The sequence below is a fragment of the Marmota flaviventris genome, chromosome 3, assembly GCF_047511675.1.
Source record: "Marmota flaviventris isolate mMarFla1 chromosome 3, mMarFla1.hap1, whole genome shotgun sequence".
In the NCBI taxonomy this organism is placed as follows: Eukaryota; Metazoa; Chordata; class Mammalia; order Rodentia; family Sciuridae; genus Marmota; species Marmota flaviventris.
Genome location: NC_092500.1, coordinates 169,735,064 through 169,762,031, shown reverse-complemented (window position 1 = coordinate 169,762,031; position 26,968 = coordinate 169,735,064). Strand labels below are relative to the sequence as shown.

The window sequence follows — 26,968 nt, the reverse complement described above, 5'->3', positions numbered from 1 at the left end:
ATAAGCCAGAACTAGAAGGAAACTTCCTCAACCGAATAAGGAATGAAGGAAGAGTATCTGTAAAATCTCTGTAGCTAACGATAAACTTAAGAGTGAGAGGCTGAATATTTCCGCATAAAATCAGGAAGGAGCAAGCATATTCTCTTTTTCCACTTAAAATTGAACATTTTAATGGAGATCTAGAAAGTGCAATCAAGTTAGAAAGAAACTGAAGGCATAGCTGTTGGAAAATAATATGTACTTAGAAACTGACTTGCATATGATATGATACGAGACATAAAGACTAAGAAACTCACACACAGAAGAAAAAAGTTCAGGAAGGTCACACAATGCCAAAGATCAAGATTAATATAAAGGAGCCAAAGAAAGTCTAGTAGAGTGGGAGGAAAAGGGGAAAGGAGATGGAGGAAGGGAGGGGAAAACGGGAGGGGAAAAGGTGGGGGCAAGGGGGAGGGAAAAGGGGGAGGGAAAAGGGGGGATCTTGAACTGAAATCAATTTCCATGCCTGTGTGAGTTTGTTGGGATGAACCCAAATACTATATATAATCATAAAGCTCTAATAAAAAAGATCAATATAAAACATCATTTGTTAGGTAAAGGGACTGAATGGGTACTCACAGAAGAAGAAATACAAATGGTCAACAAATACATGAAAAGATGTTCAACATCTCTAGCAATGAGAGAAAGGCAAGTTATAACTACACTGAAATTCCATTTCACTCTACTCAAAATGGCAATTATCAAGAATACAAGTAACAATAAATGTTGGCAAGGATGTGGGGGAAAGGTACACTTATACATTGCTGGTGGGACTGAAAATTGGTGCAACCATTCTGGAAAGCAGTGTGGAGATTCCTCAGAGACTAGGAATGGAACCACCATTTGACCCAGTTATCTCACTCCTTGGTGTATACCCAAAGGACTCACACCCCCCACTGGTATTTTGGGGGCCAACAGAGGTGAGGCAAAGAACCTCACCCCCCCCCCCACTGGTGCAAAGGCCTATCCACAAGTATGCTGGACCGGTAGTCAATGATGGGTAAGATCCAATTGTAATGGTACCAACCTAAGACAGGAGGCTGACGCCTTGAGGTCAGCTCATCTGATGATGGGTAAGGACCATATGTAGTAGTGGACAACCTAAGACAGGCCTGGTCCCTAAGTCACATTATTATTATTTAATTAAACAGAAGGGGGGAGATGTTGAGGGCCACAGCCTCGGGATGACGCATGGCATTTTGCCAGAAGGGAGTGGTTGAGAGGTGACACCAGCGAGCCATTGAGATGATGATGGTTAAGTTAAGCTGTGTATTCAATTGTATATAGACCCCTGCTGTCCGCCTCAGGCACCCACTACTTTGGAGTTCTCGTGCGGGGATTCCATTCTCGCTGCGATTCCTGGGGAGCCTACTAAAGTGACATGGCCACTTCAATGTTCATAGCAGCTTAATTCACAATAGCTAAACTATGGAACCAATCTAGGTGCCCTTCAACAGATGAATGGATAAAGAAAATGTGGTATATATACACAATGTAATATTAGCCATAAAGAAGAATGAAATTATGGCATTTGTTGGTAAATGGATGGAACTGGAGACTGTCATGATAAGTGAAATAAACCAGTCCCCCAAAACCAAAGGCTGAATATTCTCTCTGATATGTGGATGCTAAACCATAACAAGGGAGGGGAAGTATAGAGGTTCTTCATTGGATTAGACAAAGGGGAATGGGGGGAAGGTACAGGGGAGGGAAATGGGAAAGACAGTAGAATAAATGGGACATCACTTTCCTATGTTCATATGTGAGTACACAACCAGTGCAACTCCACATCACGTACAATCGCAAGAATGGGATCCTAATTAGAACAAGTTATACTCCATGTCAAAATATACTCTAATGTACATCTAAAAAGAACAAATAAAAAAGTTTAAAAAGTAATAAAAACCATCATTTATAATTTTGTTATGACATTTACAGATCAGCAACAATGTGAAAATTAAATTTAGAAAACTATTGTGTTCATGATAGCCTTGAAAACACAGTATTTAGGGATGTATTTAGCAAAAGGAAGAGGCCCCTTGCACACAGATTCTAGTAAACTAGCAGAAAGAAAAAAAAATTCAAAGACTAAAATAAATTAAGAGACATTCTAAATTCATTACTGGGAAAATTCAACAGTCCTAAGATGATGATTCATGGACCTTTCCTCATCCCTCACTATGAATTTCCGTAAAACAGATGAAACCTGAATAAATGGCACGAATTTGCCAATGTTCAATTTCCTGATTTTGATCTTGTACTGCAGATTTTTATGTCACGGCAGATGTTGCCACGTGGAAGCGAGCTGAAAGTTACAGGGATCCTCTCCATCACCCCTGCCGTGATTTCTACAACTGTGAATCTACAGTTACTTAAGAATAGAAAGATGCAAAGTAATGGTATGAAGTCCAAACCTGTGATACCAACTTCATGAGGATAAAACATTTAGTCGTGTTGCATGTGTTCAACAGGAAAATCAGATTCTTTAAAGAGTCATGTAAAGAAGGGAAGGAACAGTATTATCAGTCCCAGTGCAGTTAGGGACAAAAAAGGTAAGGTTCAAAGTTTTCTTTTGTGAGGCACATAGATAATATGTTGCAGGATGGAATCTAGAAGTGTGTACATTTTAGATAGAAAGCTAGACTTTACACAATTAAAAATGGGAAGCAATGGCTCTCTTTAAATACATCAGTTGAATTTATTTCAGCTGCCAAAAATTTGCTAAGCATTGCGTATAGCATCTGTTTCAAGAGAATTATTTTAAAATGAAAATTTTGAGGATTAAAGTTACATTAAGGAATTAAAATATCTTTTGACATACTAGGGATGTCTATATATGTATATATAAATGACATGTATCATTTAGGGTATTATGTTCTAGGGATTAATGTGAGCACCTTGCTATGCCATATCATTTTGGTTTGGCCCATGTATTCTGTTTGGCATCAAGCCACCCAGGTTGTCTTTTTTTTTTTAACACATTTTTAGTTACAGTTGGACACAATATCTTTATTTTATTTATTTACTTACTTAATGTGGTGCTGAGAATCAAACCCAGTGCCTCAGACATGCCAGGCAAGCACTCTACCACTGAGCCGCAACCCCAATCCCCAAGTTGTCTTAATGATCCCCTAAACTGGGTTGGGGAAGTAGCTCAGTGGTGGAGTGCTTGCCTAGGTTACATGAGTCCCTGGGCTCAATCCCCAGCACCACAAAAATAAATGAATGAATAAGTAAAGAAATAGAGAAGATGACCTCCTAATTAGCAGCAGTTCAGCCATCCTGGAAACCTGGATATCTCAGAGCAATTTGCTGTGACCTGAATTTTTTGTCTTTGGCCCATGGAGGGAAGGGACAATGATCAAAGCAGCCCCTAGTTTTCAGGCAAAGGCCAGATGTTATCAGCAGGACCTTAGAGCACACAAAAGCTGTCCTGCACTCCTGGTGTCTCCCCGCTGAACACAGGTGGTCCCAGAGAACACCAACGTTAAGCAAAGTCACCCTGTGACCATGGAAGATCAAGAAAGACAAGCATCCTCCACAGGTCATGTCTGAACATACAGAGAGGAGACGCAAACAAGAGGCATACGATCATGGAATTACCTCCACTTCTTGGAAACATCCATTTTAGAGCAAAGATTCACTTCCTGACACCCTCCTATAAACCACCCGACACAAGCACAAATCTGACAGTGTGAGTCTATAAAACTCTGAAGCCAAGGTGCTCACAGTTTCCCATCTTGTGCGTCTGTGCTACAGTGTGTGATGGATGCAATTTAACTCCAGTTGTGCTCCTGGTGGTCTTTGGCTGGAAGGCATTGCAGTAAGGCGGAATTGTTTGCAACATACAGCATGTGCATGTTCACACATGCTCAAACACACACTTACACTTTGAACACACTGGCACATGACTAGAAAGGAAAGGATTGCATGAAATTTGAGCCTTAAGACAGGAACTGTGTAACAAGGTATTTTGTAGATAAGACTTTTTAAAAAATTCATGCAAGCACATTCAATTTTCTTAACTTGAATAATCAGGGGACAGAATTAGAAGATGTGCACAGGTGCTGTCCTCTATTAAAAGGAACTTGGTTCCTTGGACAAACAGCTGTGTGCAGAGCCTGGGAAGGAGAGGTGGAACAGGAGCCCCAGCATCTGTTCTTGTGTGTGCTAGAAAAATTTGGAAGTTCTAAAAGAATCATGTAGACTTTTGGTAGATACAGTGATCAACTGAAAGAGGTTCTCATGAGTCAAACTGAGATGATTCGAGAAAAAAATTTCAAAATACATTACTATTGGTACAAAAATATTGAAAATATTTTTGAATGGTAATGTATTCCATTGAATAAATAATAATTACTGATTCAGAATGGATATTAATGAGTACATAGATAAGGAAAGGCACAAATTTAAACAGAGAAGTGGACTGCTTTTTCCTGCAGTACATTTGTATCTGTACAAAGCAAAATAAAAAAATTGAGTTAAAAATTCATCAATGAATTTGAAAACAGGTGGATCAAAGAATATGCCTACAGTCTCAACACGACTCCCTCTCAAATTATGTTAACTACAATGGGAAAAATTAGAACATCACAATTGGGAGACTTAAAAAAATAACTCAACCAAACAATTTAACATGCAATTTCCAATTCTGAAAGAAAATTGTATGCACTTGTAAAAAAAAAATTGTACATTCGAGGGTACAGCATTACTTGTGTTGTAAAAAGATCAAAATGCAAACAAATATAATTTTGAAAAATATCAAACAAATTCAAATTAAGAGAAAAATTCTACAAAATAAATGGCCTATAGTATTTAAGAAAAGCAAACACCTAAGGAGAAGAAACAAATGAAAGGAGAAGAAATGTTCCAGATTAATGAAGCCTGAAAGTACATTCTGAATAGATGCAAATACCTGATTTTGCATTCATTCCTGAGCAAAGGAAAATAGTTCTAAGGAAAAGGTTTAAAAAATGAATGAAATTTTAATATGATTCATCTTTTATAGCTACAATAGAATTTATTCACAGGAAAGACAGGCTGATTGATTTAGGGGTCATGAAGCACAATCTCCAACTTCCACTCAAGTGGTACATACAAATTATGGACAGAGAAGACTTATAAAAACAGGAAGATAAAACAAATTAGTAAAATGTTAACTACTGATAAATCTCATCAAAGGGGATATGGAATTTTTTTTTTGTGCTGTTGGTGCCTGAGGTCACGCAAAGAGGTCAACAATGAAATTAGGATGTAAAGTCAAGAAGTCTGGTGATAGAATGTACGTCTGTTCTTCAGCACTATGCTTTCTAGATAGTAAAAAATTCATGTATTTTCATTTCAACCCTATCAGGATCATCATTCCTTGTAAAATTAAGGAGATGGCATGCAAAACAAAAAAAAAATAATTACTGATGAGCAATTAATGTACCTTTGTGTAAACAAAACCCTTGATGATAAAAACATCGGGGATGATTTGGATGAGGAAGAGAAATGTTGTGTATTTCTGCATCTACGACATGTATCATTTCATGAAACATGGTCTTACTTCATGGGTAGATGATACTTTGTTTATATATAAACTTAATTGGTGACATTTTCAAATACAAGGCTATAGAGGTTCTCTGTTAGGGTTTCCTAAAGCGTACTTAGCTTCACATGCTTTGTATCCATCATCAGTTATACCACAGTTCCCAGAAATGTCAGTCTTAGAGTTAAGTTCGTTGTAACAGTCTTCAGAAGCAAATATTGACCCTGAAAAAGAGTGAATTTATTCTAAGTATATTTTTAACTTTAATATTGTGTTAAAAAGCTGGACTTGCTATATTTATATTAAACAATATATAATATAAACAAAGGATAACTGGCAAGCGATATTTCAGGGACATTACAAAGTGACATTATATAATTAATTTTATAAGTAGCATAATATTCCTGAATGTATATGCACTTACATATCATAGCAGATCTTCGAATACTTGAAGCAAAAAGTGATAATTTGAAAAGAGAAAAGTCTACAGTTTTAACTGAAGACTTCAACATTTCTCTTTCAGTAATTTGTATAAACAAGAAGGCAGAGGTATAAAATGTTTGAAAACTAATATCACCTAACTTGACCTAATAGACCTTCATTTTATTAAACACTAAAAGTTATAATCACAGAATACACACCCTATTGAAAAGTGTATAAAACATTAAGGTAGACCATATTTGAGACATAAAATAAACCTTAACAAATTTTAACATCCTGGAGTCATAGGAACATTTTCCAGACCATAACACTTCTCACCTTCACAATAGCAAAGCCATTTGAATTGTGAAGTCTGCACGGAATCAAACAACGCTCTACCAACAGGGGCTGCCAGATAAGGAGGGGATGGAGCTGAACATCTAGACTCCCTAGCAAATTTGGCCAGTCTGGGTAAGAGCTGTAAACAAACAGCAATATATTTGTGTCAGACAGACTTCTTCATAGTTGGGAGATTCTCAAGTCGAAATCCAAGAAAGATCTCCAGTTCAGAAACCTCAGCAAGAAGAAAATTGAGTATCTGTAAGACAGTTATTACATTAACTGCTTCATGTAAACTGCTCCCCAATGTCTTTCCACAATTTGCATTTCACCAGAGTTCTAATTTGATGTATTTTGTCATTATTTGAATCCTTTTATGATAGCTCTTCTCCTTTTTCTTCCATGTCCGTCCTCTTCCACTCCTTTATCCATTTTTCTCTCATTTTATCTTCTGTGTCCCTTTTAATCTTTCTTCTAATTCAACTTGGCATACTGTAACTAATGCTTGATCTCTTCACATAGTCTATATTATTTCTAACCCACTTTTCTCTTTGGTTAATGGAGTTGCAGAGATTTTTGGTAATAACTCTTATTGCATATGTTGACATATGGCTTATTTTTAAATTACCACTGTTACTTGAAGTTACTCTCTTCTCAAATTGCTAGTGGTGGTTGGACTTATCACTTGATTATGCTGATCAAATGTGTGGAAGCTAACATACCCCCAAAGTCTAGTGCTTCTCATGAAGAGATAACTATTCACTGAAGGACTTTCACATTAAAGAGGAGGAGAGATCCACCTCAACACATGCACAAATATAGGACCTCAGAAAACATTAGAAAACAGGCCAAGAAGATGCCTTCAAAAGTTTATAACCCCCCACTGGTTGAATCCACAGATAATAAAGTAGATGAAATCCCAAGGAATTAAAAAAAGCTTATTGCTAAGGTGATCAATGAACTAAGAGAGAAAACACAGGATTTGAAAGAGAATTTCAATAAACAGAGATGGGTTCTGAAAATGAAACAAATAGAAACCCCAGCATGAAAGACACAGTAAATCAGATTAAAAATTCAGTTAAAAGTCTCTTGGACAACATTAAGAGACCCAACATAAGAATTATTGGAATTGAGGCAGTAACTGAGATACAGGCTAATGACACTGAGAGCCATTTCAGTGAAATAATATCAGGTATGATATGGACATCTACATACAATATGCAAAAAAGAACCTCTGTGTGACATTATAATTAAAATGCCAAATATATGGGATAAGGATGGAATTTTAAAAGCCTCAGGAGAAAATGTAACATTTAGAGGAAAGTAAAAAAATCAGAATAACATCTGATTTCTTAAAAAAAAGGCAGGAAATAATGTAAACATCTCCCTATAATAATGAGTGTAAATGGTCTAAATTCTCCAACTAAAAGACATTGCCTGGCAGAGTGGATTTTTAAAAAGACCCAACTATATGTTGTCTTCAAGAGACTTACCTCTTAGCAAAGACATCCAGAGGCTGAAAGTGAAGGGTGGAAAAAATATTCCATGCAAATGGAGCCTAAAAGAAAACCAAGAGTAGCCATACTTATGTTCAACAAAGCAGACTCCAAGCCAAAATTAATTACAAGAGACAAAGACGATCACTTCATATGGTAAAAGGAACAATCCAACCAGAATATATATATATATATATATATATATATAAAATAGTAATAAATAATTCTGCCCCACCATGGGTGCACCTGATTATATAAAACAAATGCTAGACGCCAATACAACAATACCAACTGATTTCAACATACCTCTATCAACAATAAGTAGGCCAATCAGATATAAAATCAGTAAAGACACTTCAGATCTAAAGTTTATTATAAATGAAATGGGCATAGCAGACAGCTCTAGGCTATTTCACTCAACAATAGTTGAATTCATTTTTATCCCTCAGATGTTCATGGAACATTCTCCAAAAGAGAACACATTTTATGTCATAAGCAAGTCTTAGCAAATAAAAAAAATCAAAATAACTTCTTGCATCTTATCATATCGTAATGCAATTAGAAACAGCAAGAAAACATACTGGGGCTGGTAGCACGCTCGCCTGGCATGCATGCGGCCCGCGTTCGATCCTCAGCACCACATATCAACAAGGATGTTGTGTCCGCTGAAAACTAAAAAATAAATATTAAAAAAATTCTCTCTCTCCCTTCCTCTCTCTCTCTCTCTTAAAAAAAAGAAAAAGAAAGAAAAAGAAAACATACTGAAGCTATGTAAACACATGGAGATTGAACAATATACTTTAAATGATGAATGGATTATAGAAGAAATCACAGAATTTAAAAATTTAAAAGTAATGCAAGAAATTTTAGAGGTGAAATGATTGGGTTATGAGAGACTTAATCTAATCAGTACGTTAATCCATTTGAATGGATTGGTTGGTTGGTACCTTTAGGCAGATAGGACATGGCTAGAGGCATGTCTTTGGGGTTTATATTTTGTTCCTAGTGAGTCAAACTTAGTCTCTTTCTCTATTTTGTCATATTTTGAGCTCTTTTCCTCTGCCACACCCTTCCACCGGGCACAGACAAATGGAGTTAGTCATCTATGGAGAGATCTCAGAAACTGAGCTCTAAATAAAATTTCCCTTCTCTAAAATTGTTCTTATCAGGTAAAAGCAATGAAAAAGCTGACTAAAACAAGAAATAGAACATATCAGAATCTTGGTGTCATTATGAAGAGGGCTCTAAAAGGAAATTTTATAGTTACGAGTGCCTACATTTAAAAAAAATCAGAAAGACCCCAAACAACCTAATAATGCATCTCAAGGTTCTAGAAAAACAAAAGCAAAACAAAATAAGTACAAAGAAGGACGTAAGTAAGATCAAAGCTGAAATTAACAAAACAGAGAATAAAAAAACAAAACAAAGAATCGATGTTACAAAGAGTTGGTTCTTTGAAAAGATAAAAAATATTGGTAAACCATTAGCTAAGCTAACAAAAAAAATGCAGAAAGATCATTAGGGACTATTTTGAAAACATATATTCCAATAAATTGGAAAATCCAGAAGAAATGGATCCATTTCTAAACACATAGACATACCAACATTGAACCAAGAGGATATAGAAAACCTGAACAGACCAACAACAAGCCACGAGATTGAAGCAGTAATACAAAGCCTTCCAACAAAGGAAACACCGAGACCAGACGGATTCTCAGCTGAATTCTACCAGACCTTTAAAGACTAATAACCAATGATCCCCAAATCACTCCATGAAATATAAAGGGGTAGAACACTTCCAAATTCATTCCTCAAAGTCAGTATCAACTTGATACCAAAACCAGATAAGGATATGTAAGTAAAGAAAACCACGGACCAATATCTCTATTGAACATAGATGCAAAAATCCTTAATAAAATATTAGCAAATTGTATTAAAAAACATATGAAGAAGACCATACGTCATGCTTAAGTTTGTTTCATTCCAGGGATGCAAAGATGAGTCCGTATACATAAATCAATAAATGTAATTCAACATACAAATAGAATTAAGGACAAAAATCACAAGATCATCTCAACAGAAGGGAAAAAAAGTTTTTTTGACAAAATTCAGCATCCATTCACAATAAAAACACCGAAGAAACCACGAAATTTACCTCCCCATCATCGGGGCTATTTATGACAAACCCAAAGCCAACATCCTAGCAAATGGTGGAAAATCGAGAGCATTTCCTCTAAAATCGGGAATGAGTCAAGATGTCTACTCTCACCACTCCTATTCAGAATAGTACCTGAAATTTTAGTTTGAGCTATTAGGCAAGATAATTGTTTAAGATACATTTTTAGCATTGCTGTGATCAAAATACCTTACAAGAACAACTTAAGAGGAAAAGTTTATTTGGGGCTCACAGTTTCTGAGATTTCAGTCCAACTCATTACTCTGGGCCCAAGGTGAGGCAGGTATCATGGGTAAAAGCGCCCCGCAGAGGAGAGCTACTCAGCTCATGGCGGGTTCAGAAAGGAGAGAGAGAGAGAGAGAGAGAGAGAGAGAGAGAGAGAGAGAGAAAAGGGTGGGGCCAGGCCACAGGGAAGGTGAACTGTTTCAGGATATGGCTCCAGTGATGTACCTCCTCCAGTCATGCTTCACCTGCCTTCAATGACCACCTAGTTCATTCAAATAAGGACAGGCCAATTAGCTTACAGCTCTCATAATTCAACCATTTTACCTCTGAATATTCCTTCAGTAACACAGGAGATTTGGGGGGGGGACACCTTATATTAAAACCAGGATATAAAAGGGATACAAAGAAGAATTATCACCGATTGCAGATGATTTAGCCCTATATTTAAAATATACTAAAAGCTCCACTGGAAGAGAGTTCCAGAGCTGATAAGAAAATATTCACAGAGCAACAGGATACAAAATCAGTATATAAAAATGAATATTTTTCTTCTATACACAACAAACCCCCTGAAAATGAAATCAGGAAAATAATTTCATGCGCAATAGCCTCAAAAGACACACACTCATCTACCCCTAACTCCACCACAACAATAAATGTAGAAATAAATCTAATCAAGGAGGTTAAAGACGTCTACAATGAAAATTATAGAACACTGAAGAAAGAAATTGAGGAAGATGTTAGAAGACAGAAAGATCTCCCAGGTCCTTGGATAGGTAGAATGAATATCACTAAAATGATCCTATTACCAAAAGCAATCTACAGATTTAATGCAATTCCCATGAAAATACCAATGACATTCTTCAAAGAACTAGAAAAACATTCCTAAAATTCAGTGGAAGAATAAGAGATCCAGAATAGTCAAAGCAATTCTGAGTAAAAACAACAATGCCGGAAGCCCCACAATACCTAGTTCAAATTATACTACAGAGGTGGTAGTAACAAACACTGCAAGGTACTGACATAAAGACAGACATGCAGACCAATGGAACAGAGCAGAACAGAAGGCACAGAGACAAACCCGCACAGACATCTTGACAAAGGTGTCAAAAGCCGTTTAGACAAATGGTGCTGAACAATTGGAAATCCAAATATAGAAGAATGAAACCAGATCCCTTTCTCTCACCCTGCACAAAAAGTCAACTCCAAGTGGTTCAGAGGCCTAGGAATTCAATCAGAAACTTTGCAATTGCTAGAGGAAAACAGAGGGTCAACACTCCAAATACAAGTGCAGGCAATGACTCCCTCGATAGAACTCCTAAAGTTCAGGAAACGACACCAAGAATTCAGTGGAATGGCATCAAATTAAAAAGCTTCTGCACAGCAAAGGTAAGAAGAACATAAATAGACAGCAAACAGAAGAGGAGCAAATCTTTGCCAGCTACTCCTCCAACAGGGAATCAATATCCAGAATATGTAAAGAACTCCAAAAACGAGTACCAAAAAGCAAATAACCCTATCAACAAAAGGGCAAATGAGTCATTTCTTAAAAATAAAAAATAAGAAGAAATAAATACACATTAAGAAATGCAAACTGCCAACAAATAGATGAAAAGATGCTCAACATCTCTAGCAATTAGGGGAACGTAAATCAGAACCACACTGAGATTTCATCTCACTCCAGCTAGAATGACAATCAGCAAGAAAGCAAATGGTGATAAATGCTGGTGAGGGTGTAGGAGACAACATGAACTCATACATTATTGGTGAGACTGCAAATTAGTGCAACCCGTCTGGACAGCTGTATGAAGATTCATCAAATCACTAAGAATAGAACCACCCTATAACCCAGCTATCCCACCTTCTTAGTATGTATCCAAAAACTAAACTCAGCATTCTAAAGTGATACAGGTGCATCAATGGTTACAGGAGTCCCATTCACCAAAGCCAAGTTACGGAACCAGCCCCGGTGCCTGTCAACAAATGAGTGTGGTATTCATATGCAATGGAGTTTTACTCAGCAAAAAAGAAGATTGAAATTATGGCATTTCTGGTAAATGGAGATGGAGACTAAAACGCTAACTGGAATAGGTCAGGCTCGGAAAGTTGAGGGTCAAATGTTTCTCTCACAGGCAGAAGCTAGAGCAACGTAAGGGGGGGCGGTAGGCAGTTCAAATAAAAAGAGGGGGGAGATCGGCGGAGTAGAGTAAGGGGATTGAAGGGGAGGGAGGAGGGGCAGAAAAGGGAGGATCGTGGAATGAAGTTGACAAAATTATGCTGTGCACGTATAAGTGTCCCACAGTGAATTCCATCTTTATGCCTATCTATAAAACACCAATTAAAAAATAAATAAATACAAGAAGACCAGTAGAGTACAAGAAGGGAAATAGGGTGAAGGAGGGGGTGAGGACAAGAGGAAGTGCTGGGGACTGAAATGGAGCGAGTTATGTTCCATGCATGTATGATTATGTCACAATGAACCCCCACCACTATATATATATATAACTGTAATGTCTTATAAAGACATTTTAAAAAAGAAAAAATAATGAATAGCTTCCTAGCCTACTGACAGAGACCCTTCTAAATACAACACAAGATTTTAGAGAAGGACTAGGATTTATGAGAGGCAAGATTTCTCTCCCTTTTAGCCTTTGTTCATCCTCTGGAGACTGTAGGGAAATTTTAAACGCCTTTCTAATGTTTTTGACTCGCCTGACCAGTTTCTGAGCTGTTTCAGAACTCCACGCGTGCTCTGTGGAAACATAATCCATGGTCTTGAGAGTCCCCCTGCAATTCCTGCTGCTAAAACTCTTCTATCCGCCCCCACCCTCGCCCCCATTAGAGGATCTCTGTCTTAGTTTGGCCCAATCTTCAATTTCCAGAATCTTCAAATGTTCCTAGGAAGGTAAATGGTTGGCTATTGTGACCTCTTACTCGTGAGGTTCCTCTTCGGTGGAAATCGGATCCATTGGTTGTCACGGGCTCCCTTGGGTGCCAATACCTTTACGACGCCCACCAGTTCAATGGCGCTTGCATTTTCTACCTAGTTATCTTCTCCTGGTTGCATCTCTCCCTATATGCCACATCTTTTCCCTAAGACTAAGTCTTAACACAAGTTTTAGAATTAATATAATTGTGAAATATTTAAATGTAAATGAACCTCCTCAGTCTTTGTTTATTTTCCTAATCTAGTTCCCCCACGCTGTTCTAGCCCTCTTTGGGGTGCATCAGATGTTTTTGTGGTGCTTAGTCTCCTGCCTTATGCTAGGTTCAGGTTGTGACATGGGTATTTACTTATGTCAGTCCAACACTACCCAACACTTTGGCCACTGATCATTTCTATCCTAAAGCCAGTCTTTTCATTCTTATTTTTATTTTCCTATTTGTAAGGTCAAACGTCATTTGATTCAGGCACCTTTCAAGTCATTCTTCTTTCTTTTCCGTCTCGAGCTTTTCTTGAATGGGTTGTAGGGATGGCCCATTCTCTTACCTTTCTCCATCTGGGTCTCCATAACACGTGCGTTCGTCTCTTTGTCATCACCTTTTCACAACTTGTTTTCTCGCTCTGCTGTGAGTCCCTCCCAGAGTCTGACACATGCTGCACAAGCGCTCCACCAGGCCCTCGCACCTCCAGGCCTTTCAGGAACTTTTCTGAGTTTGCCCTTCCTTGTTTTCTGTGAGCCACGATGTGCAGATTTTCTTCAGACTTATAATTTACTCTTCAGTCATGCCACTCCAGTACGATTAATCTGCGAGAGAACTCATCATGTTCCTACTTTTATTTTTGATTATTTACTTAATTTTCCACACTGGCAGATAAAATGGCACGTGTTTTCTGTGAACAACAAGATCTTTGGACAGAGATAGACATCGTGGAGCCATCAGATCTAGCTGAGCTCTTAATTTCAGTTCTAGATATTTGTACTTCATCATATTTTCGTTTTTTCAAAAAATTCCCATATGCTACGCTTCGCAGCATCCGCATCTCTCTGGATCACACCCAACTTTTCATTCTCTTTTTCTTTTTTTTTTTTTTGCCTGTATTTTCTTGCACAGGTCTCCCCATTCTCACACCCTCACTCCCCTTGCTTCTGTTGTCTGTTGTGTCACCCTCTTCTGTAGTTCCTATTTTGACATGCAGTGATTTGGGGACATCAAGGGTGACGAATCTCCAGCTAGGGTCTGCGCTTTGCTTCCAGCCAGTATTCAGGATACAAGTGGATCCAATGAGAAGGGTGTTAGCACAAAGGTGGGCTTCCATCTTCCTGCGGCTGACCACTTCCCAGCCACATTTTGCCAAGGTCAAGTCCTCAGTGGGTCCCCATGGAAAACGCAGGGCATCCACAAGAGCTCGTGTCCCTTGCCACAGGCTAAACTGGAACGTTGCTCCTCCCAGCTCCCTGAGACTGCGGGAAGCTCTGTCCAGGTTGCCAGCTGCCCAGCTTACAAGGGCTGAGGGTTTCCTCACCTACTTCTTCTCTCAGCCGTCAGTTTCACAGTAGCAGTGCTTCAAGGGCTGACCTCACCTCTCCGGGCACCCGTCTCCTGGCCTTGGTAGCTTGGCAACTCTTCCAAATAAAATTTTAAGTTTCTTTTTCCATTTTGGTAGTTGTTCTTACTTCAGGAAGCTTTTTCTAACTCAAACTTATCAACCATTGCAGAGACAGAGGTCTGCTACCTTTTCTTGTGTTTTGATGATGTCTGTTTAAAAAATAGTCTTACTAAGATACTGCCATAGTTCTCTACAGTTCATAGATATTTAATCGCAATTTTTCAATTTTTGGCAGACTATCATCACTAATCTTCTGAAGATCCACTTTAAAATTTTCTTCCCCTTTTCCCATTTGCTTATATCCATGGTCTCTACTGTGGAAGGCAACCCAAATTCTTAAACTTTAGCACAATTTTCTCACATGTGTATTTTTTAAAAAAATATTCACTTAGATGGTATTTCCACAGCATATAATTTTCATAAGTTTTTCTCTCAATGTTGCATTACTCAATACATACCTGTTTTGTTAATGAAAATAGTGTGATATTTGCTAGGTTGCAATCAGTGCATTTAATTTTTATTCTTATTCAATCTATTCAATTTTGATTACAAGTAAAGCTTAACATCTACTTCTTTTTCTTTCCTTTTTTGGATGGGGGATGCAGTACTGGGAATCGAACCCAGGGTTACTTTACCATTGAGCTACATCCCCCAGTCTTTATTTTTAAAAATTTTGTGACAGGGTCTCTCTGAGTTGCTGAGGGTTTCATTAAGTTGCTGAGGCTGCCCTCAAACTTGCAATCCTCCTGCCTCAGGCTCCTGAGTCACGAGGATCATAGGTGTACACCACCACAGACAGCTACTTTGTTTTTTAGTGTCCAGAAAAACACATATATGGAAAATAAAATTATTATAAATACCTTGGCCAAATAGATCTTCACATTGTTTATCCCCACTTCTACACACTCCCCCGATGCAGATCCACTTATTTTCGCTACAGGGATGCCCATCTATGATAAAGACATTTTCTTGACATACTTGAGATGAGCCATTGCAGTATTCAGTGAGATCACATTCATTGGCGGCAGACCGGCAGACATGTCCTTTTTTGGAAAACTGAGGGGGTGAAGTAAGTTATATTGAATAAAGCAGAATGTGAATATACAAGCATTATACAGAATAATGATTGCCATTATCTAAGTCACATAGAAAACTTTTTAAAAAAATTCTTACTTTACATTCACTACAGCAGGGTCCCGAGGCACATTCTGAACCAGCGGTCAGAGCACATGTGCTGTGTTCGCAGCATACAGGCTTGTTTGCCGCACACTCCTGAAAGGCAAATCAAATGCTCTCGGGCATCTTCCAATTTTTATTTATTGGGTGGACATTTTAATAATAGATGCTTAATATGTTGGCAAACAGAAAAAATTCACATCTTCCTGATTCCCCCTTGTTCATTACCACCTACTGGGAGTGTTCCCAAAGCTCACTCTTGAGTTTCACTTCAAGTTTTCATCTCATTTACTTCACTTTATCCTGACTTTATCTCTACCCTTCCAACTTCCCTCTAACTCTGGCAGTTTAATCTAAGATGGAGAGAGAGAGAGAGAGAGAGAGAGAGAGAGAGAGAGACAGACAGAGAGACAGAGACAGACCTCTAGAGATACAGAGACAGAGAAATTAATATATGTATATATCAAATATATTGATATATTAATAATACAGCATATAATATAATTACTAATATAATTTGATAGAGGTAAATATCACAAAATGTGAACACACATCAAATCATCAGGATTTGTGTACACCAAATATCTACAATTGCTTCATTGTCAACTATGCCTCAATAAAGCTAGAATTTAAAAAGTTAGATCACTTTATGGATAGTCTACAAATCAATGGACCTATAAAGCAACATGTAGTTTCACTCATGGAGAAGAAGGAGGGTGGTCCATGGAGGGAAATGACAGTACAGCATTATAAAAATTAATTCACAGTTTCTGAGGCAATTCTGGAATATAGCTCTCCACGTTAGTCCTGACCTGTTCAGTTCCACAGTCACAGGCTTCTCCTTGCTCCACAACCTTATTCCCACACACCGCCGCCTGCTTGTAAGACGGCTCTAAGCGTGGATGATTCTGAAGACACTCAGACTTTTGCTTTGAAATAAAATGTGCGAAATCTTCCATACTGCAGTTACTGAAGATCTTCACACCACTGGAATGACTGAGAACACATGGAACTTCAAATGTTGGTGCGAGCAGTTTTCATAAACTGCCTACCCTCAGAATAAAGGCACTTAATTAGCATTCCACGACCGACTCAATGCTCAAAGAAAGCAAAGACTTTGGGAAGTCAACTGGGCAAGAACTTAGAGATCTTCTAGTAGGAATAAGGGATCAGTAAAAAGTGATGGCTTCTTCTATTACACTTATCTGTTACATCCTTTTATCTTCGACCTTACAAACGGCCCCAGCTCCCTTTCGCTTGTTCCCGTCCCTCTCGTGACGTTTAAGTGTTGAAATAGCCCTGTACTAACAACAGTAACAAACGTGTTCCTTTCATCTATACTTTGTCATCCATCATTTTGTTCAGCTCCACAGTGTCAAATAAAACCTACATCTGACAGCTCAGATCTTGTTCCTCTAACACAAACTTACCACCTAAATCCCAGAGGCCAATATCTGATTCTTTAACTTGGTGTTTCTTCTTGAGTCTAGCTCACAGGCACCTTAAGTTTAAATGACCTAAATTCTAAATGCTTCTTGCGTAAAAACATACCGCTTACAAAGGATGGCATGGTGCTTCGGAACATGTAAACTGTGCCCAGTCCAACCGTGTGGATTAAAATCTTGGTTCTGCCACTTACAGGTTGTATGTCCTTGTGAAAGGTCTTTAAATTATATGCATATTTTTTCCAGTTTCCTCTTTGCAATATGGAGATAAAGGTTCATTTGTGTCATAGACTTGTGAGACTCCAGTACCTGTCAAGTACTAAGACCGTGTCTGCCCATTGGTTCTACTGTTGATATTTCCAAACTCAAAAAAGAAAAAATACCCAGGACAAAATCTCGAGGCCCTTCTATTTCTCGCCAATCCAATGTTGTCAAATCTATCCACTAACTATGTCCAGCCACCTCTGCCCAGCCTTCACCATCTGAGTACTAGTTCATGCAATAAATAGCCCCCTCGATGACCAAGCACTTCAGGTTTTGTCCTTTGTATTTTTTCTCTCAAAATCCGAATCAAGCATTCTCCCTAAAACACTGATAATGTCACATCTCTTCTCTGTTTAAACCCACCTCAGGCATTCAGAGCACGACCTATGTGACCTAATCACCAATGCCTTCTCCAAGGTCATGCTCCTCATCCACCTCATCTCCTTTGCTCAGCTAAGTGACCTTCTTGACTGTCCCCTCTGCCAAACATTTAATGATTTCTTCTGCCTTGGAAACTTTCTCAATATGTATGCATGGTTCCTTCTCATCTATTTCAGATATCTTTTCAAAATTTACACAGAGATATTTCTAAGGACCTTGATTGACTTCTCAGACCGTTTTTTCAGCTTCAGGAGCTCTAATTGTTTCCTTTACTAGCACAGAGTAAAACTCCACGATCATTTTTTAAAAAACAAATGTGTGCATGATTGGAACTATCTGTTGTAAATATTAGATCCTGAGTAATTTATGATTTTTGGTAATTTTCAGAATATTAATATTATTTTAAAAGATTGTGATCAACCAGACTCCTATAGCACAGGACTAAATTGAAAAATCAACAAATGGGATGGTATCAAACCCCAAACTTCCTCACAGAAAAGCAAACAATCAAGAGCATAAAGAAACAGCCTACAGAACAGGAGAAAAATCTTTGCCATCTACACCCCAGATAAAGCATTAATCTCCAGGATATAAAAAGAACTCAAAAAGCCTAACCCCCCCAAAACCAAATTGCCCAATCAATAAATGGGCTAAGGGGCTGAACAGACAACTGGTCAAAAAATATATGAAAAAATGTTCAACATCTCTAGCAATGAGAGAAATGCAAATTAATACTATACTGAGATTTCATCTCACTCTAGTCAGAATTGCAGTTATCAAGAATACAAGTAACAATAAATATTGGTGAGGAATGGGGGGAAAGGTACACTCATGCATTGCTGGTGGGACTGCAAACTGGTGCAACCACTCAGGAAAGCAGTATAGAGATTCCTCAAAAAAACTAGGAATGGAATCACCATTTGACCCAGTTATCCCACTCCTTGGCATATACCCAAAGAACTTCAAATCAGCATACTATAGTGATGTGGCCATATCAATGTTCATAGCAGCTAAATTCACAGTAGCTAAAACTATATAACCAATCTAAAGAAAATGTGGTATATATACACAATGGAATATTAGTCATCCATAAAGAAGAATGAAATCATAGCATTTGCTGGTAAATGAATGGAACTGGCAGCATACTAAGTGAAATAAACCAATCCCCCCAAACCAAAGGCTGAATGATCTTTCTGATATGCAGATGCTGAATCACAATAGGTGGGGGTTGTGGAGAGGAGTGGAGGTTCACCAGACTGGATGGGGAGGAAGGGAAGGAGAGATGGGAATGGGAAAGACAATAGAATGAATCCGATATCACTTTCCCATGTTCATATATGAATATATGACCAGTGTCACTCTACATCATGTACGACCACAAGAATGGGAAGTTATACTCCATGTATGTGTAATATGTCAAAATACATTCTATCGTCATGTAGAACTAAAAAGAACAACAACAAAAAAGAGAGCTTGACGATATTCAGGAGGGTGTGGGGGATCCAAAGGAGTACCTGCATTTAAGATCTCCTGATCCTTTCTATCATTTCTTCACCATCCTAACTATTAGGATCATTGCAACAGCATCACAAGCTATGCTATGCATCACCATTGCCGTTGCATGACATGACAATTTGGACAATGGCAGATAAAAATGAAACGAGTATTGCTTGACATTATGAACACAAATGATATAAGATGTTGTCTGTTTAGATTAGCCAGAAAAAAAAAAAAAAAACAATGTATTTGGGAGTTGATCCTAGCAAGAAGAAATAATGGATCAAGGATGAAGAAAGACAAAAAATGCCATGCCAGGGTGTGTTATTGACCTGGCACGCCAGTGTCCCCCTGAAGCCACTGGAGGTCGCCCCGAGGAGGGAGTACGTGCCTTTCATTTTGGGACTTGTTTTATAGGTGACCTGGGGTAGAAGCTGGTTGACGTTCATTGATGGAGAGCTGCTTCTAAAAATAAATACTTGGGAATTGAAAATCGGATCTAAACATCTGCGTACAGTAGCCCCTTGGTCTCCACAGGGGGTGTTCGTGCCAGAATCCCTGACAGATACCCAAATCCTCAAATGCTCAAGGTTCTTGTGCAGCATGTCCTAATATTTACATATCACCTATCTCATCCTCCCATATTCCTTAATTCATCTCTAGATGACTTATAATACCTCAGGCAATGTCAATGCTAGGTAAACAGTCGTTACATTGCATTGCTTAGGGAACCACGACAAGAAAAAAGTCGTCTGCACATGTTCAGATATTTTTTCAAATATCTTTGATCCATGGTTGGTTGAGTGTGAATGTGGCACACAGGGGGCCAACTGTACTTTGTGCCCACTCTGAATACAGTTCATGCTCCTTTCCCCACTTGTCCAGTGTTAGAGTCTACAGATCCTTGACCAAACATCCAAGTCATTGGCCTTGGCAGAGGAATCTTTCCCAGTCCCAGTCTCCATTGCTTCTCTTCCACAGAGGTAGACAGGGTTTGCAAATGTGCTCACTGGGCCCTTTACCGTCTCCCGCGGTCTTTAGGTCTAACCCTAACTGGACTATAATATGTAAAACTGATTTTTAAAATTCCACAACTGATATACTGAAAGAAGACAGAGGTGTTTTGCTCTTCATCAACCAATTTTAGAGAGCTCCTATGAGGCTATCGGTATAAAGTGATCAACAAATATTGGTGCAATCAATGTAGGTGACATGAGGACCTGGGGCCCTCATTCATGGTATTTCTTTGTGCCATTTGGACCGTCTCTGCTTGCTTCCAGATATACCACATGCCCTTGGTCTTATAATCTTGTATCTGAGAATACCAATTGATGGTGAAAATGTTTACCTTCAGTGGCATGGTCACCTGTCATCTCCTGGGTGCAAGCTTCACTCTATAAAAACCTGGTAGCCCACCAGGAGCTGTAACACAATTATAGATCCACCTTGCAAGTGGCTGATACTTGACAGAGACTCCATGATACTGAATGTATAAGGAACAGCTTTAGTTTCATGTCCCCCCCCACCCCCCAGTACTGGATATTGAACCCACTTAGCTACACCCCTAACCCTTTCAATTAAGTAATTTATTTTTTTTTTTCAGACAGTCTCACTAAGTTGCATAGGCTGGCCTCAAGGAGGCTCCCCTTTAATCCCCTCGCTCTCTGGTCTTACTTCTATAAATTTCCTTATGAATTCTAAGAAGAATGATGATAAAAGCAAACACATCCCCTAGGTCTTGAAGCACCACAAGGTGACTACACAAGGTGTTCTCTATGACAAAGCTGGATGCAGCATCTCTGGAGTCAGTAGAAGCTAAGACTTCAGGTGGAGCCAGAGCAGATAAAGGAGCCGCCTGCAGATGGTCACACTAACAAAAAATTCTTGTGTTGTCATTGCAAACCTAAGTTATAAAAATCACTTAAGTAAAGAGTAATAGATGTAGAGTTTGCTCACCTATGAGAAAGCATGTGTGGCATTTGATTTATATAAAAGATTGAGACAGATATGCAGTATGGGCTCTGGAATATGTCTGCAGTCTTTGGTCACAATTGATAGTCAATCATTAATATTTATTCTAACAGCTTAAATTTTCTTAAATTACATACACAAAAATATCTTAATATAAACTATATATATATATGTTCATATATGTATGGAGTATAAAGGTTAAGTCTCTTACATTGCTTCTGGGTTCATTACACAGATAGTTCCTGGGCAATGGCATTTCTTGACGTCATCGTATGATATCCCCATATTCAAGCTCACTAACTGAGCTAAAATAATGGCAAGTGATTCCAGACCTATGGCTTTGGGGTGCTGGGAAAAAAACAACAACCCACAAATTTACATGTACATATTGTTATAGGCATTTTATTGACATGCAGAACAATATCATTATTCAAAATAGTCATATAATAAAAAAGGAGTAGAGGCATCTAATATTGTTACCCACAGAAGTGCCATCATTGTTGACTTAACTTTACATATTACAGGTATTATCGTAAATATTAGGAAAATATGAAAAATCAAATCTGAAATTGTACTAAAATGTAAATGAAAGGCTCATTTGGTGGCATCAGGCCAAGGAATTAAGTGATCCAGTAGCTTGTTAACTATATATAACAACAGTGTCGTACTCACAAACGAAATCTTTCAAGACAAACACATAAGACACGTGTATCTCAAATTATGGACCAATTGTGTTTATTTATTATTTAATTCTTCAGAGTTGAAGATATCTTGTGTGACTGTTCCATAGGTGTTTTTTAAACTTATAAAATCACTTATTGAAATAATAATTTATATTATGGTAATAATGACTGAAAATAAAAATGCTGTTTTCAGTTCTTTACTCTTTATTTTCAAAACTAAAATACTTTTATTGTTTCCCTTTTTATAAAGATAATAAGATGATAGCATATTTTAATACTATTAAGACATAAATTTTGAAGGAGATCCACAAGTCTTGGCATGCCTTCAAATATACCTAATGAACATTTTGATGAGCAGGCTTCAGGTAGGTTTCTAGCATATGTTTTAGTTTCTTCTTCCCATTATTTTCCACCCTGCTTTCTAGACCAAGAGGATGGAACAAATGGATCCTATCAGAGGGTCCTTTGTCCTCTAGTTTTACTTCCATGCCGTCTAATGAGAAGGAGGGTGAGAGTGAGGTGTTTGCCAACATCCTTGGTAGGTGGTTGTGAATCCCAGAACCTTGCACTGGGGGTCTGCTTTCCACGTGATCCTGATCAAAAGACCCTGTCCTCCCCTCTCAGCCTGGTAACTCACTTATCACCAGGACAGAGGGACCTTGCATACACATTGGTAAATGTCCCATTTATCAAATTTCCCCATTTGAATGTACTATTCGATTGCTGAGAGAGAGAGAGAGAGAGAGAGAGAGAGAGAGAGAGACAGAGAGAGAGAGAAAGAGAGAAGGAGGAGGAGGAGGAGGAGGAGGAGGAGGAGGAGGAGGAGGGGGAGGGGGAGGGGGAGGAGGAGGAGGAGGAGGAGGAGGAGGAGGAGGAACAGGTAGAAACTGAAGAAGAGGAAGGAGAGAGAGATTGCATAATTCATGGGGAAGAAAATGAAGAATTCTGCTGCATTTCAAGAGTTTAAATAGAACATATTAATACTGATTTAGTTATAAATGATCTTGTTTTCAAGGTATTGTAGGAAAGCCCTATCTATCTATCTATCTATCTATCTATCTATATCTTTTTCTCTTCTATTTCTTCTTATAGCTCAGTAAAATGAAAGTAACCAGTAAAAATCTCTCTTTAGGCATCTGTAGAGAAGCCGGTGTTTCTCCGTTCATGAACAATTGCTCCTTTGCTCCTGTCTTCTTACTGGTGTGTGCATTTCCATCTTTCCTTGAAGTAACATTTCTTTATAATTCTCTTTGTGAAAATCTCACTTGGGATTTCTATTAGTTGGATTGGCCTCCCATAACAAAATATCAAACACTGAATGGTTTACACAATAGAAACGTATTTTCCCTCAGTTCTGGAGAATCTCACAGTTCTAGAAGTCCAAGATCCAGGTTCCAGGAGGGTTGATTTCTGGTTTTGGGCTTTCTTCTTGGCTTGGAGGAACCAGCCTTCTTGCTGGGTCCTCTAATGGCCTTTCCTCTGTGTGCACGTGGAGAGGGCTGTCCCAGGTGTCTCTTCTTCTTAGATGGACACCAGTCCTGTGGATTGGAACCCCACCTTCTCCCCTCATTTAATTTTAACTACCTCTGAATAGATCATTTCTTCAAAAAAGCGGGTGGAGTTTTAACACATGAATTGTGAGGAACATGATTCAATCCACAACAGACTAGTAGGAAAAACTTGAAAAAAGATGGGAACTGGAGAGTGAGACTTTTCTACAGGGCATTGCCATTCTTACTTCAGTTTTGAAAAAAAAAATTTAAAAATGCAAAACTATATTCAGTATTAAATTTTTAAAAATATTTTAGGGCAAAAATATTACAACAAACCAGATGAGTTCTTTTTGGTAAATAACACCTGCCTAGGACAATATTTTCATATAAGAATAACAGAAGATAGTATTTATTAAGGCTTCTTATGTTCAAATCACCAGGTCAGGAAATGGTAAATGACTAGGTATTTATTGAGAATTCTTTGGTTGCCTCATGCATGATTACAATCTATAAACGTGTCTTCATGTAAGCTTTGAAAAAACTTCCAGTCTATAGTTTTAGAAATCAAGATTCCATATATGCAATTTTTTTCCTTCAATCAACATGGCTCAAAGGTTATTCAACCCAGAATTATGAGGGAACCAGTAAGATGTTAAAACTAATTGAACAAGCACTTGGAGCTAGGCATAGAAATACCCAGGGTCTAAATAGTTTGGTTCATGAATGTTTTTATTACTAAGGTCAACAGACACTCTGTTCAATACTATGTGAAGCATAACAGCCTTGAGTTTCTTTAACTTGAGGCTTCTAAGATTATGAATCCTTGAGTGGATAAGCCTCAGGGTAAAGAGTCACAGACATCAAAAATTATCTGCTGAGTAAATGAAATACACCAGACAGAGAAGGACAAATGCCATATGGTGGCACTTATTTGTGAAATCTGAAACAATCAAACTCATACATGTATAGTGCAGAACTAGGGTGGCCAGAGGCTGGGGAAAGGGGACAGGTTAGTCTAATGGCACACTCTTCAGTTACAAGATAAATTCTAGAAATCTAATGTGCACTGTAATAACTACAGTCGTTATGTTTGGTGATTAGTGATTAATTTCATTGTGGCAACCATTACACACTATAAATATATTATGGATAATCATTAAGTCATATGCCTTGACTATGCACACGTTTTATTTATGAATTAAATATTTTAAATTTTTATAAAGTCATACACTGGGCTGGGAATGTGTCTCAGAGGCAGAACTTGTGCCTAGCATGCACAAAGCCCTGGCTTCCATCCCTAGCACTGGAAAAAAAAAATGCTTTTACTCAACCAAGAACTACTTGAGTTGTGGTTTCACATATAATTTTGAGGAGGAAGCAGCACATGAAAGATATAATCCCTTATTGCAAACCATAGCCCCGGGGGATTAGGGAGGGAGAAAGGTGGTGAATATCTGGCAGGCAAAGCTTTAACTATTTTCTCCAACATCTCACTTCTGTGGACCTTGGCTACTTTCTAATTTTTCCAGCAAAAGATCAGGCCATAATTATTCCAAAGAAAAGTGGGGAATGAGAAAGAATATTAAAAAAGCTTTCCTGCAATTGCTCCTTTCAATGTAGGGACCATTGTCCTCTGTCCACCAGCCACAGGTGCAGGCAGCATGGCCCTCCCGGCAGCTCACTGGATGTCAGGCAGGACAGCTCTGCTTCTCTTTGTTAACCAGGTCAGCGTTTGCTCCGTATACATAAATCCTTGATTTTTCTTTTTTCTTTTTTAGTGTCACATGGGATTGTTTGAGGAAGTTGGCCAGGTTCTAGCTTTTGAGACTAGGTCAACCACTTGCCCATAAATAAAACTTGCATTTTTCCAAACTAAGATTCGTGGATTTTGAAGATGAATCCTGTCTCCATTTGGCTGATGCATCTCTTGACCTCTTTGCTCGCCTTCACCTTCACTATGGATGAGAACGAGAGCGTCACGCGTTGCCTCTCAGAAGCTCCGGCAGGCATCATGCCGACACACAGACAGGAAAGCCAAGGGTGGCAAGTGCCACAACCACAGCCTCAGGAAAGACTGGCAAAAACAAGCCAGTTTCAGATACTCTCAGATTTTCTACCGAGATCAATAACGTCAATTAGGGCCTTTGGTCCTCTCGTTCTTCACCTGTGTCTTATGAAGCATTTTAAGGTAATGGATGGTTTCAAATGTTTTATTTTAATCTGGTTCAAAATTGTGTTAGCTAGATAATTAAGTAATTATTAAGCAAAGTATGAATCTAAGCTTTAAATGAAAATAAATGCATGATTAAATATTAAGATTTATGATATTGATTATTAATTACATCGTATGGTAAGACTCAAAGAGATCATGACTTGAACAACTTTCTAAAAAGGATATGTGGAATCAGGAAATGAGCATTGCAAAATTTTGAATGTAGTGAGTTCTGAGAAGACTTTCTATAATTTGAGCATTGCTACCAGCAGTAGGGACAAAGATCACTAGGTGAATGCAAGTTTCAATACACATGGAAATCATAAAGTAAGGGGACCTTTAATTCTATACTCTTCTCTACAGCATTCTGCTGACACATTTTAGCCAAGCAAATTAAGCCATACCATACCATGGCCACACCTCCTCCGTAGTCCCTCTCACACATCTTCCCTTGAAAGGTGGCACCAACAAAATCTGTTCTTTCTCTGTAACTTAAATTCAAAAACTTAAATTTAAAATCAGATCACAATCCTCTGGTTTTATAAAAGTAAGCACAATTAATTCTCAATTTTCCTAAGACAAATTTTAATTTTGCACATTGATACTAAATTAATAAATATTTCCACTTAACAAAGTATCACCACTTTGAATGTGACTCAGCGTTTCTGTGCCCTTTGAAAACAACAAAACAGACTTAGGAAACAGGTACTAGAAAGAGGGCTTTCCTTGGGTTTTCTGTGACATAAGCAGGACCCATTTTATGTAGTGTCTTTTTAGACGGAAATGAATACGTGCCCCCAAATAAATACAAGAATAAATGAAATTCACTAAGATGGGAAAGCAAAGGTAAAACGGCTGGCCAATGGGTAGCCAGTCACCTCAGGGATTAAAGTCTCCTCTTAATCAGCCACAGCTAGCCTGCCAGAGGCATGGGACAAAAGATGAGAAGTGCTGACATTTTAAAAATTGTGCATATAATTTTACTGTATAGACATATATTCCGAAAAACAAAGAGCTTATTAAACAGGAGAGACTAAAAAATTAATAGCACAATGTAACTACATTATGT

At 38.2% G+C, this 26,968-nt stretch overlaps 1 protein-coding gene across 1 annotated transcript in view; it reads right to left on the bottom strand.

The window, feature by feature from the left end:
- Positions 1 to 26,968, bottom strand: part of Adam2 (ADAM metallopeptidase domain 2) — a 62,596-nt gene that overhangs the window by 12,232 nt on the left and 23,396 nt on the right. The window contains exons 10-15 of the mRNA XM_071610605.1: positions 26,309 to 26,390; positions 21,723 to 21,859; positions 16,766 to 16,949; positions 15,951 to 16,049; positions 15,638 to 15,833; positions 5,688 to 5,793 (exon numbers count right to left, since the gene is read on the bottom strand). Coding sequence (XP_071466706.1) covers positions 5,688 to 5,793; positions 15,638 to 15,833; positions 15,951 to 16,049; positions 16,766 to 16,949; positions 21,723 to 21,859; positions 26,309 to 26,390 — 804 coding nt within the window. The remainder of the gene's footprint in view (positions 1 to 5,687; positions 5,794 to 15,637; positions 15,834 to 15,950; positions 16,050 to 16,765; positions 16,950 to 21,722; positions 21,860 to 26,308; positions 26,391 to 26,968) is intronic.